The sequence below is a fragment of the Planococcus citri genome, chromosome 5 (genome assembly GCF_950023065.1).
Source record: "Planococcus citri chromosome 5, ihPlaCitr1.1, whole genome shotgun sequence".
NCBI classification, from domain to species: domain Eukaryota; kingdom Metazoa; phylum Arthropoda; class Insecta; order Hemiptera; family Pseudococcidae; genus Planococcus; species Planococcus citri.
In genome coordinates, this window is record NC_088681.1 from 13,365,497 (window position 1) to 13,379,056 (window position 13,560).

The 13,560-nt window shown below is 33.0% G+C and overlaps 1 protein-coding gene across 1 annotated transcript in view; it reads right to left on the minus strand.

Annotated features, from left to right (window-relative positions):
• Asap (ArfGAP domain of ASAP) overlaps nucleotides 1-13,051 on the minus strand; it is a 32,765-nt gene extending 19,714 nt beyond the window's left edge. The window contains exons 1-4 of the mRNA XM_065368904.1: nucleotides 12,691-13,051; nucleotides 11,833-11,905; nucleotides 4,467-4,615; nucleotides 1,556-1,810 (exon numbers count right to left, since the gene is read on the minus strand). Coding sequence (XP_065224976.1) covers nucleotides 1,556-1,810; nucleotides 4,467-4,615; nucleotides 11,833-11,905; nucleotides 12,691-12,816 — 603 coding nt within the window. The 5' untranslated portion in view covers nucleotides 12,817-13,051. The remainder of the gene's footprint in view (nucleotides 1-1,555; nucleotides 1,811-4,466; nucleotides 4,616-11,832; nucleotides 11,906-12,690) is intronic.
• Between the last annotated feature and the right edge of the window lie 509 nt (nucleotides 13,052-13,560).

Genomic DNA, 13,560 nt, shown 5'->3' on the forward strand with positions numbered 1-13,560 from the left:
CGCATATTTGGGCTGGAATTGGAAATTTGTTTTCCACTGACGAAGATGACGTTCGTTCGGTTCACGATTTACTGGAGCGTGCGATTGTATCGCGCGCGTAAGCTGTTAATTTCGTATTCGTCTTTTTTTTAAGGCCTGCTGCGTCTTCCTTCTTACAGTCGATTTATGAACGAACGAAACGAAATGAAAGCGATAGCGCCGGTCCCCGAGCCCATGCCAGAGCTGAATGACGACGAGTGATTTACACAGCTGACGAGCTTCGTCGTGGAACGAGCCTCGAGCGATCGAGTATCGCGGTTAGCACGCGGGTTAATAGGGCACAATGCATACGCATATACGTACTTGCAGTGCCACACAGCTAACGATTTACATATACGATACGAGATGGTATCTTTGCAAGTGTAAATTTACTATTCGATGTTGGTTGTATTGAAAGTGTACGCAAATGTTCCTATACTGGAGAATCGAAAGAGACTAAAATAGTTTTTGGTTCGACAGGATGTACTATTGGGACCGGTTGCGTATTTGAGAAATTCAATAAGGTCTTGCACAGACAGAAATCGACAGAAAAATTCTTGCTACAAACAAAGCTAGACCGAAAGAGCACTCAAAAATACTGCACCAGTCAAGATTTTGATGAGAGGGGGGCTGCGGTGGTGGTTGGGAGGGTCAAAACACAAAATCAAGCCGATATTCCGCCTCAGTGACCCCAAAAACCTAACAAACGATATGTCACACGACATTATTCATTTTTATTATCGTTTGGACCGAATTAGGGTAGCTGAGGCGGGGGTTGGGAGGGTTGAAACGAAAAACTAACTTCATATTCGGACTCAATGACCCAAAACCCTTAACAAACGATATGTTACACAACATCATTAATTTTTTATATCTCTGGATCAAATAAGGGTGGCTGTGACGGGGGTTGGGAGGGTTGAAACAAAAAACTAAATTCATATTCGGACTTAATGACTCTAAAAACTAAACAAACGATATGTCACACGACATTATTAGTCATATTCTCATCAATGGACAAAATTAGGGTAGCTGTAACAGGGGTTGGTAGGGTCGAAACAAAAAACCAACTTCATATTCGGACTCAATGGCCTCAAAAACTAAACAAACGATATGTCACACGACATTAATGATTTTTTTACATCTTTGGACTAAATAAGGGTGTCTATGACGGGGGTTGGGAGGGTCGAAACAAAAAACCAACTTCATATTCGGACTTAATGACTCTAAAAACCAAACAAACGATACGTCACATGACATTATTAGTCATTTCTCATCATTGGACCACACACTAGGGTGCCTGAGGTAGGGGTGGGAAGGGTTGAAACCAAAAACCAACTCCATATTCGGACTCAACGACCTCAAAACCCAAACAAACGATATGTCACACGACATCATCAGGTATTTCGAGCTTTCATCAATCCCCCCCCCCCCTCTGCCTCTCTTTTCTATAAAACCCCAATCACTCGTTTTTTTTTCAAAATCAACGCAGATTGAAAGGATTTAACGAAATTTCAAAATATAGATTTTTCTCACGTACCTCGCACATTTGCAGCTGAAACAGGCGTCTTTCCTTTTCCATATCTTCGGCGACCTCGGCTGATGATACCTCTGTCCTGAATAATCCGGCTTCTTTGGCTTGTTGTTTCTTTTCTTTTTCGATTTTCGCGTATTTGGTGTCGTAATCTTTGCACGCTTTATCGAAGGGTCGTTTTAGTTCGCCTCGTACACCGCGAAGGTCCCCTTTTAGCAGGCTGTCCAACGGGAACATTACAATGTTGTTGATGTTCTGCATCTGTAATTGGAAATTTTTTTCAAAAAAATTAAATAATTTTTAGGCTGAGGTTCATTTGAGAAAACAATATTAAAAAACATGTACACAATTATTTCAACATACCCAAAAATTGTAAAAATAAAGCATTTAGAATGAAAAAAATCAGTATGGGGGGGGGGTGGGTAAAAATGTCCAAAACAGACCGGGAAACGGGGGGAGGGGGGAGGATGCTGAATCCATGAATCTTTGAAAATATTGAAATTGGTGCAGAAAATTTGAAAATCATGACTCAAAAACATGGGTTCAAAATAAATGATAAAAACAATGAAAATTTGAAGAAAAAAAACGCTCCAAAACGTTACAAAAATAAAATTACTTAAAAGTAATGCAAAAACGACCAAATTGACTTAAAAATTTCAAAAAAATGACTATTATTCAGTTAAAATGAAATAAAAATTCATAAAATGACACAGAAACAATTTTAAATAAACAAAATGTTATGAAAATGTCCTCAAAACATCACAAAAACTATTCAAAACGATGCAAAAATGATCAAAGTCACGTATAAATTGAGAAAATGACGTATAATTTTATAAAAATAAGGTAAGAATTGATGAAATAACTTGAAATAGCTTAAAGTTTTATGAAAATCATTGAAATATAATAAAAAGTCTCAAAAACGGTACAAAAAATTATCAAAATAACTTAAAAGTTGCAAAAATTATAATAAAATTTAGTAAAATAACGTGAAATTTGGATTAAAAATTGTTTTAAAAAAATGAAAATCATGAAAAAATTATAAAAAATGCTCAAAACACTGACAAAAAAATCTTTAAATGACATAATAATCTTAAAAATATAAGTCGAGAAAATACCATAAAAATGACCTTTGAAAAAATAAAGAAAAAAATTTCCAAAATGGTACAAAACAAGTTTGAAATGATAAAAATCGTGAATATATCATGAAAAGCCCTCAAAACACCGCAAAAATTGTTCAAAAATCATAATAATGCAATAAAGATAAAAAACGATTTGAAAATTGAAACAAAAAAAAAGGTGAAATTTTGTAAAAACGAAGTAAAGTACATAGAAGAAATTAAATAAAGATGGTTTAAAATTTCATAAAATCATAAAAATACTATAAAAAATTTTCCAAAAACCAAAAAAAATAATAAAAATAATGCAAAAACCGTTAAAAAAATGACATCAAAGTTGCAAAAAAAAAAAAGAGAAAAATGCAAAATTATGTAAAATTTTGTAAAAATCAAGTTGAGTTGATAAATTGACATAAAAGTTCTCAAAACATCACAAAAATTGTTCAAAATAATGTGAAAACTGTGAAAGTACAAATAATTGAAAATAAATACAATGAAAAACACTCAAAATATATACAAAAAAAATCACATGAAATTGTCTAAAAATGGTTCAAATTTATTGAAAATTGATTAAAATTGATTTTAGAAATGGATTTTGAATTTTCAAATATTGAAACTTTCAATCAGTTTTAAAATGTTTCAACAATATTTATTCAATTTTAAAAATCTTGGATTATGTTGAAAGAGCAGTTTCTGTGTTATTTTGAACAACTTACATGAATTTTCAGACAATTTTTTGAAATTTTGAGCACTTTGTATGATATTTTCGTAATTTCTACCTTATTTCAAACCATTTTGTGATGCTTTGAGCATTTTCCAGGTATTTTCATAATTTTTGTCCCATTTTGAATACTTTCACTCCATTTTATAGGCAGTTTTACACCCTTTTTGCAGAACTTTATAAATAACATTTGAAATTATTTTTGTATTAAAAATTTTTTAATCATCTCATCTACAATTTTTTGCAGTAAGTATTTAAGCAATTTTGGAAAATTCAGTCAACGTTACTTTCATTTTCTTGACGTTTACAAATTTTTTCTAAAATTCATAAACATAAATTTCAAAATTTAACCAACAGTAACAAAATAAAAAGATTTTTTATTGGTGTAAAAACTTTAACAGGGTGTTCAATCTTTCATAGAAATGATTTTTCCTTCATTTTTCATGGTTTTCCGAATCAACTTTTCAAATTTTTCGGACCTTTCTTCAAACGTCAACTACACGAAAAATAGCATAAATAAGAGAAGGGGGGAGGATCAACATTTTTCAAACATTTTCTGCAAATTAAAAATGAACAATCTACAGACATCAGTTACATTTAGTGGGGAAGAAGTTATGAAGTCTCAAAATTAGGAAAAATAGCACTTCATTTTTTCTTTCAAACACCACATTTTCCAGCTTCAAAAAAATTATGTCGCACAAAAATATTGAAAAAAAATTACGAACTTTTAAACCCTTCTCCCGAGCTTATTGCAAGTCTCTCATGCTTCAAATGAGCATACTTAAGTATAAAAGATTCAAAAATAAGACGAATTTTTGTAGTTTTCAAAATTTTGGGGCACACGACCCCCCCCCCCCCCCATCCCATCAATAACCTCTAATTTTAGTGCCAAAAAAGTCAATGCGGAATCAATATGTTCAACAAATAAAGGATGAAATATAAATATGTGCTGATTTTGAAAAATTTCGAGGCATTCAACCCCCCCCCCCCCTTCTCCCTCCATCCATTCCAACATCCTCAACATCCAAAACCAATCGACGTATCGACATCAAAATACAGTACAATATCAATATCAACGTACCAAAGTCTTCATCAAAGCTGACAACTCCTTCGTGACGACGGCGAACTTAAGGAAGGCAGCTCCAATATCGGGTTCTTGATCTCGGTGCATTGCATTGCCTCCAAGCCTTTCCAGAGCTCTCGAGAAATACACTTCGTTATCCGTATGAGCTGCATGTAATAAATCAAAACAGACGGAATAAAATTAAAAGTCGTAATAATATTGCGACGCCGATTACGAGCTGGAAATCTTATAAGTACGAGTATAGTCGAGTACGCATCTCCAAGTTGAAACCGTTTTCTCCTCTGACGCGTGTAATCATATTAGCGTAAAATTAAATAATATACGCGAGTCGAGTTTCTTACAATTATATTATGAAAATTGTAAAAAGCAGTGAAAAAAGATCTCTTAATTAAATAGTTCTCTATAGCAACAATATACACGTGACCAAGTCGCGTAACCAGACAGTAACAAAAAAATAATTCGTGTTTAAAATCGCGTGAATTACTCGTTCACGAGCGTATATAACTCGGCACCATAAACAGTGTGTTAGCCGAAACTGTACACAATAATATTCCACCTTCTTCGAGTATAATACGAGTACGTATAGGTACTTAAAATGTATATACGAACGAGCTGCTAATATCGTTAATTAAAACCACGCAGCTACCTCGTAATCGTAAAGTCTTCAGCGTGTATTCGCGTGTTGTACTCGTATATTTTCAATAAGTTGTCGCCAACGTCGTCGAAAAGCTAGCTAATATTCGTACCTATAATTTGGTCGCATTTCGACTATAATTTTGCAGAGAAAAAAATATGTAAAATAAACTTTGACGTTCGAGTTGCTAAATCGAGATGTTTGAGACTTTAATAATTAGAACCAAAAAGGAGAAAAATTTTCGACGAAAGAAAATTCAACCGTGTACTTTTAATTGGCTCGATTCGAATAATCTGGCTGTGTAGAAAAATGCCAAGTTGAAAAATTTTCTCGCACTTGAAATTTAACGAGCTGAGAAATTCGTATTTCGCAGCAGCTGGTTCGATATCGAGTGAAATACGGATTTTGTAAGGCTTTTAGCACGTCACGAAGTAAATTCGAAATTTATAATAAAATTATCTATACGTAATACGGAGATACTTTATTTTTATCGAGAGAAACGAAAAGTTCATCATTATAAGAGGAATTTGAGATGTTTCATTGAAAAATTTAGGTATTGGATTCTACCATATTCAATTGAAAGGGAAGGTACCTTCTTGAGCTGAAATTTTGGGTTCGAACAATTATCTAAGAATTTTAAAAATTCATACAACATTTCACTACATAAATCCCTGGCTCCCAATAAAAAAATCCAGAGGGTTTACAAGTTTTTAGAACATTCAAAATAAGGATTCTCAAGTTAACTTTGCAAAAAAAAATTGAGAGCGGATGAGGAGGAGGAGAGGGAATAACTTTTGGGATAAAATTAAGCAGAATAACAAAAAATGTAATTGACAAGCAGCATAATGAAAAACTTGTCTTTTTAAATCATATTAGAAAAATTTAATTTGTTCATCATTTTGAGACTCACTTTCAAATTTTACGACTTTTTTAGACATTTTTTTTTTTTTTGAAAAATTCCGATTTTAAAATAACGTTTTGGGTTACTATTTGTAATGGAGAAAGTAAAGGCTAGAAAATGATAAAAAAATTGAAATCTGCTCAAAAAACGACCCACAAAAATAATTTCTGCGACTTCAATATTGCAATTTTTCAAAAAAAAAAAAAAAAATGGACCCCAATTGAGCATGTACCTCGAGCTTATAGAAAATTGAAAATTCGACAAGAAAAACCCAGGTAGGTAGGTAGGTAGGTAGGTACCTACAGTATTTCAGTTGCTCGATCAAATTTTCTGACTTTTATTCTCTAACAAAGTCAACATTGAAAATTCCCATTTTGAAAACCACTAAAAACCACAGAACTTTTGAACTTTGTAATTGAGCAGCTGAATTGCCACCTATCGGCTCATCTCTATGAATAGTTCAGCTAGAAAAAAATAATTGAAACCTGAGTTTGTGAGATTGTGGAGGCATAAAGAAATTGATTAATTTACATAGTGAATTCGTGAACGAAAATGATAATTGGCAACGTTGCATTTTATTGAAAAATTGATTTCTTTCGAATACGAACCGAAAAACCTAGAGAAGAGGAGATGAATCTAATGGTCAAAATGGAATCCACCAATCAATACCCAACATTTAGATACTACGAGAACTCGATCCAAAAGATTTTTTTTCAAAATTGTGAGCCTCCCTCCTCCCCCCCCCCCAAAAAAAAACAAACAATGAGAAACGTGAGTATAGTTCTCGTTTCAAAAACTGCTTTTCAGCCACAGCATTCATTACTAACAAAATTCACGATTCTTTTATTAAATGTCTGCACTTTCTACAATAAATAATATTAAGGACATCAATTTTTAATACCATTTGGAGTATTGGCAACGCAGGATTGGTAATAAATTTCAATTATTGGTTCTTGATTCGATTACAGCGCTCGTACTCAATTTTTTCAAAAAAAAATTAATTTCAGTAACCGAAAAAGCTTGAAAAAGTAACCCAAAAATTAACCAAAAAAGTGACAAAACGAGAGCAAAGCAAAAAGCAAAACATTTTAATATAGAAAAAAGACTATAAAAAAACAGAACATGAACCACTTTTTGGCAAAGAACGAGATTTTGACAACTTTAGCAAAAAGGAGGATTTTTTGGCAATTTCTGTCAAAAAAAAAAAACCGAGACATTATAGAAAAATTTTTGGAAAAAAGTGGGACTGTCTGGAAACAAATTTACCAAAACTTTGCCAAAAAGCAAAACTTTCACAAAAACAAGCCACTTTGTCAATTATTCACAAAAAATGATACTTTCTTGCATTTTTCGTCAAAAAGCGAGATTTTTGGATAATTTTTTCAAAAAAAGTAAGACTGGAATTATTTGCAAAAAAAAAAACGACAACTTTTGGACATTTTGCTAGAAAGTTGAAATTTTTGTCAATTTTAGAAAACGCGAGAATTCCCCAGTAGAAGCAGCACCTGGGCAAGTTTTCGAAAAAAACAAGACTTTTCGGGAATTACGAGTAATAAGCAAATAAAAGCGATTTTTGACAAAAAAAAAGTAAGCAATTATGCTGAAAAAGTGAGAATTGTCAAAAAACAGCAAAACTTTGACAATTTTAACAAAAAGCAGGACTTTTTATTAATTATTGGCAAAAGATGACATTTTTTTGCAATTTTGGTCGAGGAAGGAAAACTGTTCAACCTCATGTTTTTGTAAAAAAAAAACACAAAAAAAACGAGACTTTTGTGTACTTTTTTGGTGGGGGGGGGGGGGGTGCGATTTTTCAGCAATTTTTCTAAAAAGCCAGAATTTATTTCAAGAAGCAAAAATTTTTAGAATTTAGCAGAAAACGGGACTTTTTGACAATTAGGGGCAAAAAATGTTGCTTTTCTACAATTTTTGTCAGAGGAGTGAATCCTTTTTTTCCAGGTCTTCTGGTAATATTTCAATTATTCCAACTCTTGCGGGGTGCCCCTTCAAGAATGAGTGCAAAAAATAAATTTTTCATTTTGATGTCTCAAAATCAAAGTGGAGATCAAAACGCCTGCGAAATTTCGATTAGAAAGATTGTATTTCATGAAATTACACCAACCCAATTATTTTTTTGCATTAAAAAAATGGACCATCAGAATTTAGAGCTACTGTTTTTGTCGCTCATTAAAAAAGTAGATATCAAAATATTGAGACAATAATTGGGTAAAAAAACATGAAACAAAACTGAATAGAAAAGACAATCGACAAAACAGAGCCCAGTTCAACTTTTTTTCAATAATATTTCAAAACATTAGGTCCAAAATGAAATGTTGACCAATGTAATTTTATGTATTTATTTTTTGAAATCATGGGGGTGACTACAATTTAGTGGCTCAAAAATTTTCACCCCAGAGCATCCAAATTATATCCTAACTGACCATAAAAACATATCAGTAAGTAAAGTACTCATATAAAAAACAACAACAACTTGAACTCAATAATACATAATTATGATCTTAAATGGTGTGAAGTTCCTTGAAAAGAACAATTTTGAGTAACCCTGAATACCAAATCAATTTCCTGACCTTTCAACAATTCACTTCCATCGTTTAGAATTTGATACCCTTTAAAAATAATATCTAACAAGGAAATCTTTGAGCTGACACTTTTCGGTTTAAACGAAACCGAGCTAGATTGAAAGATCCAGTCTTGAAATCCTTGTACCCTAAATTTCAAATGCTAAAGTTCATTTTTGGATTTTTGGCGGATTTTTAAAAATTATTTTCAAACGTTTTGATGAAAAAGCACCACTTTTCGACAATTTTATAGCAACAAATGAGAATTTTCGCCGTTGCTGGCAAAAAAAAAAAGGTTTTTGGTAAAAAGAGAGACACTGACAATTCCAACAAAAGGCAGTGCTTTTTGGACAATTTCTGAAAAAAAAAGAGTTTTTTGGTAGAAAGAGAGACACTGACAATTCCAACAAAAGGAAGCGCTTTTTGGGCAATTTCTGGGAAAAAAGTGAGACTTCTGGAATTTTTTGCATAGGACGACAAGTCAATTTGATAACATTTTGATTTTTTTCATAAGAAATGGGCCAAATTTGAATTTTATAAAATTCGCTAAAAATTGAAAAATAAATTTCAGCACATAAAACTTTGCTGGTGTTGTATTTTGGGGCCTCTTCTGAATCCCCTGTATCTAGGTTCAAAATTTTTTATGCTGGTTGGGATACTTCCTTTATTAGTTGATTTTTCATACACAAATTTGAGATAAAAATTGAAAAAAATTTTTAGCAGAAAGCAAGACTTTTTGGGAATTATATTGACCATAAAGTGATACTTTTTGACAATTTCTGGTGAAAAGCGAGACTTTTGGGCAAACTTCTAGAAAAAATGCGAAATTTTTCAGCATTTTAGCTAAAAAGTGAGAATTTAGGTCAACTAGAAAAAATTTGACAATTTCTACAGGAAGTGAAAACACTATTGACAAAAAAATTATACTGCTTCGCAATTATTTCCGAAAAAAAAGGCTAATTGACAGTTTGGGTCTGTTTTAAGAAACTTCAGGTAAAACGCGAGACGACACTGTTCACATACCAAAAAGTTGACTTTTGGACAATTTTTGGCAAAAAAAGACTTTAGTACATTTTTGGAAAACAACGAGATTTTTTTGGAGTTTTTTAAAAACTTTTTTTTAGTAATTTTGATTTTTGTAAATTTTTGAAAAGTGAGAATTTTACACAATTTTTTACGAAAAGCAGTAATGACAATTTTAGCAAAAAATACGATTTTTGCCTATTATTCGAAAAAAATGTTTGCTTTTCGTAGTCTTCGTCGAAAAAGCGAGAGATTTTTCATAAAATTTCAGCTACAAAATGAAAATTTTTTGGAGTCTCTTCGCAAAAAAGTGAGATTTTTGGGAAATTTTTATAAAAAATTCAGAATTTTGAGAATTTTTTGAAAAAAGCAACAATTTTTAGCAAGAAATGAGACTGGTTGGCAATTTTGACAATAATAATGTGAGATTTTTTGGTATTTTTGGCTGAAAGCGTGACTTTGACAATTCTAGCAAAAAGCAGAGTTTTGTAAAAATTTGCAACAAAAAAAAAATAACTTCAGTAACCAATTAAAACGTTGAAAAAGTTATCAAAAGTTACTTTTAGTAACTGGCCTTGTCATTTTAGAGCCTCCAGTGTGTTTCCAAATTTCTCTAGAATTGCCAAAAATGAACTTTGAAACCTTTAACTTTGATCGGTGCTCATTGGGCATACTCTCGACAGTCATACAGGCCGATGTGGTTCCCAAAAAAGTCAAATTGCGATTGTTTTCAAAAATTTTCGGTTCTGAAGTTCATTTTTGCCCACTCCCAAACGATTTGAAATTCCTGGAGAAATTTGAAAAAAATCGTTGGAGGCTCCAGATTGTTCAAACCCAGCATATGTAGTTGTCGAATCGAAGCAGTTATTTCCATTGATTCACTTTGCTCAAAAAAGTTTCAATTTCACGAAAAAGTTCAAAAATCACCTCAAAACAGATTTTTTTTAACCTTCTCAATTTTCAAAAATTCGCCAAAAATCCAAATCCAAACTTCAGCACCTAAAATTTCGGTTACCAAAGGTCTCAGGACAAGCTCTTTCCACCTTCCATCTACCTCAGTCTCGTTCAAATCGGAGTAAGCCAGTTCAAAAGATTCCCTCATCGAAATCACATCTTCATAATCATTTTCAAGGTTTCAAAATATGTACTAACTACAGCACTAAATTATGCCAAATAATTCGAATAAAATCACTATCGAGCTATTCAGATATCATCGAATCGTGAATCGCCCTCGTATACGTGCTGTAAAATTCAACAAATCGGCTTTAACGATGACGTCACACATATACAAAATAATACACAGAAAAAAAAACATCACACCGAGTACTCGTATAAATTATATAAACAACGAATTACGTATTCCGCTGTAGTTTTCAAAAATAACGCCGTGCTTGCAATTTTACAATAATTTCTACGATTTTGGTCATTTCCCATACTACTTTAGGAAGCTTCTTGCAAAACACACAACACATAATACTCTTATTATAACAACACTGTGTGTGTGTGTGGTTGGTGTTTTTTTTACGTGCCAATTTACAAATCGAGTTTCACAATGGTACTCGTTAATAATCTTCTCGTACGTATAATAAAGATCAATGATGATTTACGCTGAGAAAAGAAGGAAAAAAATATACGAGGTCGGGGTCGTATTATAACCAAACCATACACACGTAAATAAATTCTAAAATACACCCAAACGTACCAATTTTTTACACCTAATATGCTGATTTAGCGTTCAAATATCATTTTTAATTACTTTAGAATAATAAAAGAGCGTGAAAATTTACATCTTCGTGTACTTATACAAATAATTAGTACTACAAGTGACTTGGCAACGTTGACTCGTATAGTCAACGACACGTGATTGTTGAAAATGAACTTAAAACCAAAGCAACATTCGAGCTACATGTTTAAACTAAATCATTTAACAAGTTGTCGTTTTTTCCATATGACTCAAGCTCTCACAATTAGCAAAATATGAAATGAAAATAATTCCGTGACGTATTCGAAATGATTGCAGCATGCTGAGTGAAAATATATCGCAATTTTCACCAAGTTGGTTCGGTTTTCTCGTAGCTTTTTGTAACAATTACGATAATACGACGACTAGTTGATCGTAAATATGGCAAAATATCGATTAAATTATCAAACAAATTGAAAATATAGACTCGAATTTAGTTCATCGAACTCGTATACTATTTTCTCGAAAATTCCAACGTTACTTACAATTTCCGGAATTGTGTATAGCTTTGATAGCTTTCCTCATCTTGGTCAAAGCATCTCGATCGAAATCCAAAGTCTGTAACACGAAAAACACACCACAAAATTAATACTAATTCAATCAAATTCGAAGAAACCGAGCGAGGGTAAAATTAAAAAAACAGGAAACAGGGTGAAAGGTAACCCAGAAACGGAAACGGAACCGGTGATAAAATACGAGATTTGATTCAATTAAATGTACATCATCTTTTCAAAACGTACACCGTACGATGGATAAAGATCTCGAATTTCCATTCAACCGAGTAACACATCTGTGTCATTTTTGGAAAATAATTCTACATCGCGACCTTGCCATTGAAATTGAACATTTAAACGTACACAGGAAACATTAATTTGATTCTTTTATAAAACAACCGTATAGGAATGAATACGAAACGCAGACGGTGTTTACGACCAGATTGCATAATTATAAAATGCTGAATTGTACGAAAACCGTTGTAATTGTTCTCACGAGCTCGTCTTTTAGCCATATAAATGTAGCAATTATTACGTAAAAGCGACGAGGAATGTAGCCGAAAAAAATTCCGTAAAACAATAAGTATGCCGCTGCCACCGAAGACGCCGCTGTAAACAAACCACCTTCGGTTTTTAGAACAATGCAATTTACTACGAATACTTTTCCAACTCCGAATCAGGACTACGTTCATTGATAAAGTACTCGAATTTACGGTTAAAATTATTCCGAATCCGAATTGCTAATCTGTGCAATGGGTTTTTGTAATGAACACACCTACGAATACGATGTAAAGAGAGTGTACCATTACTATATATACTCTATAAAGATGCAAACGTAAAATTATTAACCTCTTCCAAAGTTGTGATTGTATTTCGACATTGTGTCATTCGCGATACGAATGTCGATGTTGTAGGTGAATTGTAATCATCTCGGGTCTCGTCCACAAATTCATTGACTCCAATTAACGCTGGCATGGTTTCTTTTTTGTGGGCTGGCTAAGACGACTACGATGCACGAACGATTTTTCAGAACAACGATACACCCGAGCACCACATATCGAAATCACTGTAACGCGCGAAAAAGCCAACACATTCGTTAAATATTTTCTTCGATCATAACCGAATAATTTGCAATTTGATTGACAATTCCGTCAAATAACATCATATTTACAAACCGAGAGTCAAAACAAAACATACTGATTAGAATGAATGTGAAATTTTGAGAAATTTAATGATATGAACAGTGCAGCCAGGAAGGACCGAGTGAAAGGTAACGTAGTGGTGAATGTTTCGGAATGTAGGGAGCGCTAGCGTCGTTGAAGTGTTTGTGTTTTTTGGGCTGGGTGCGGTGCATCACTGCGTTCTTCGAGTCGTGTTCTTCGTGTGGGTATGGATATCCGCCATTACAGTGCCAACTTTGAAAAGGGGTATGCTGGTACGCCATTTTCATGCGAGAGCGAATTTTTTCACTTTTTTATTATAATTTGAAAACTCTAACATTTACAAAAATTTTACAAGGGTCCTTTTTCGTAGAAAATGAAAAAATTTGACCAATTACGCAAAAGTCTTGAAAATTCATGCAGTTACAGTGCAGTAGAACCTGTAGTCGGGGGTCAGGGAGCTCACTTAAGAAGACTTAAGGATAAAGTACACCCCCCCCCCGGTCAATCCTCCGGGGAAACTTTTTTCTTAAAGAGGAAGTCCTAAGGAACATTTCCA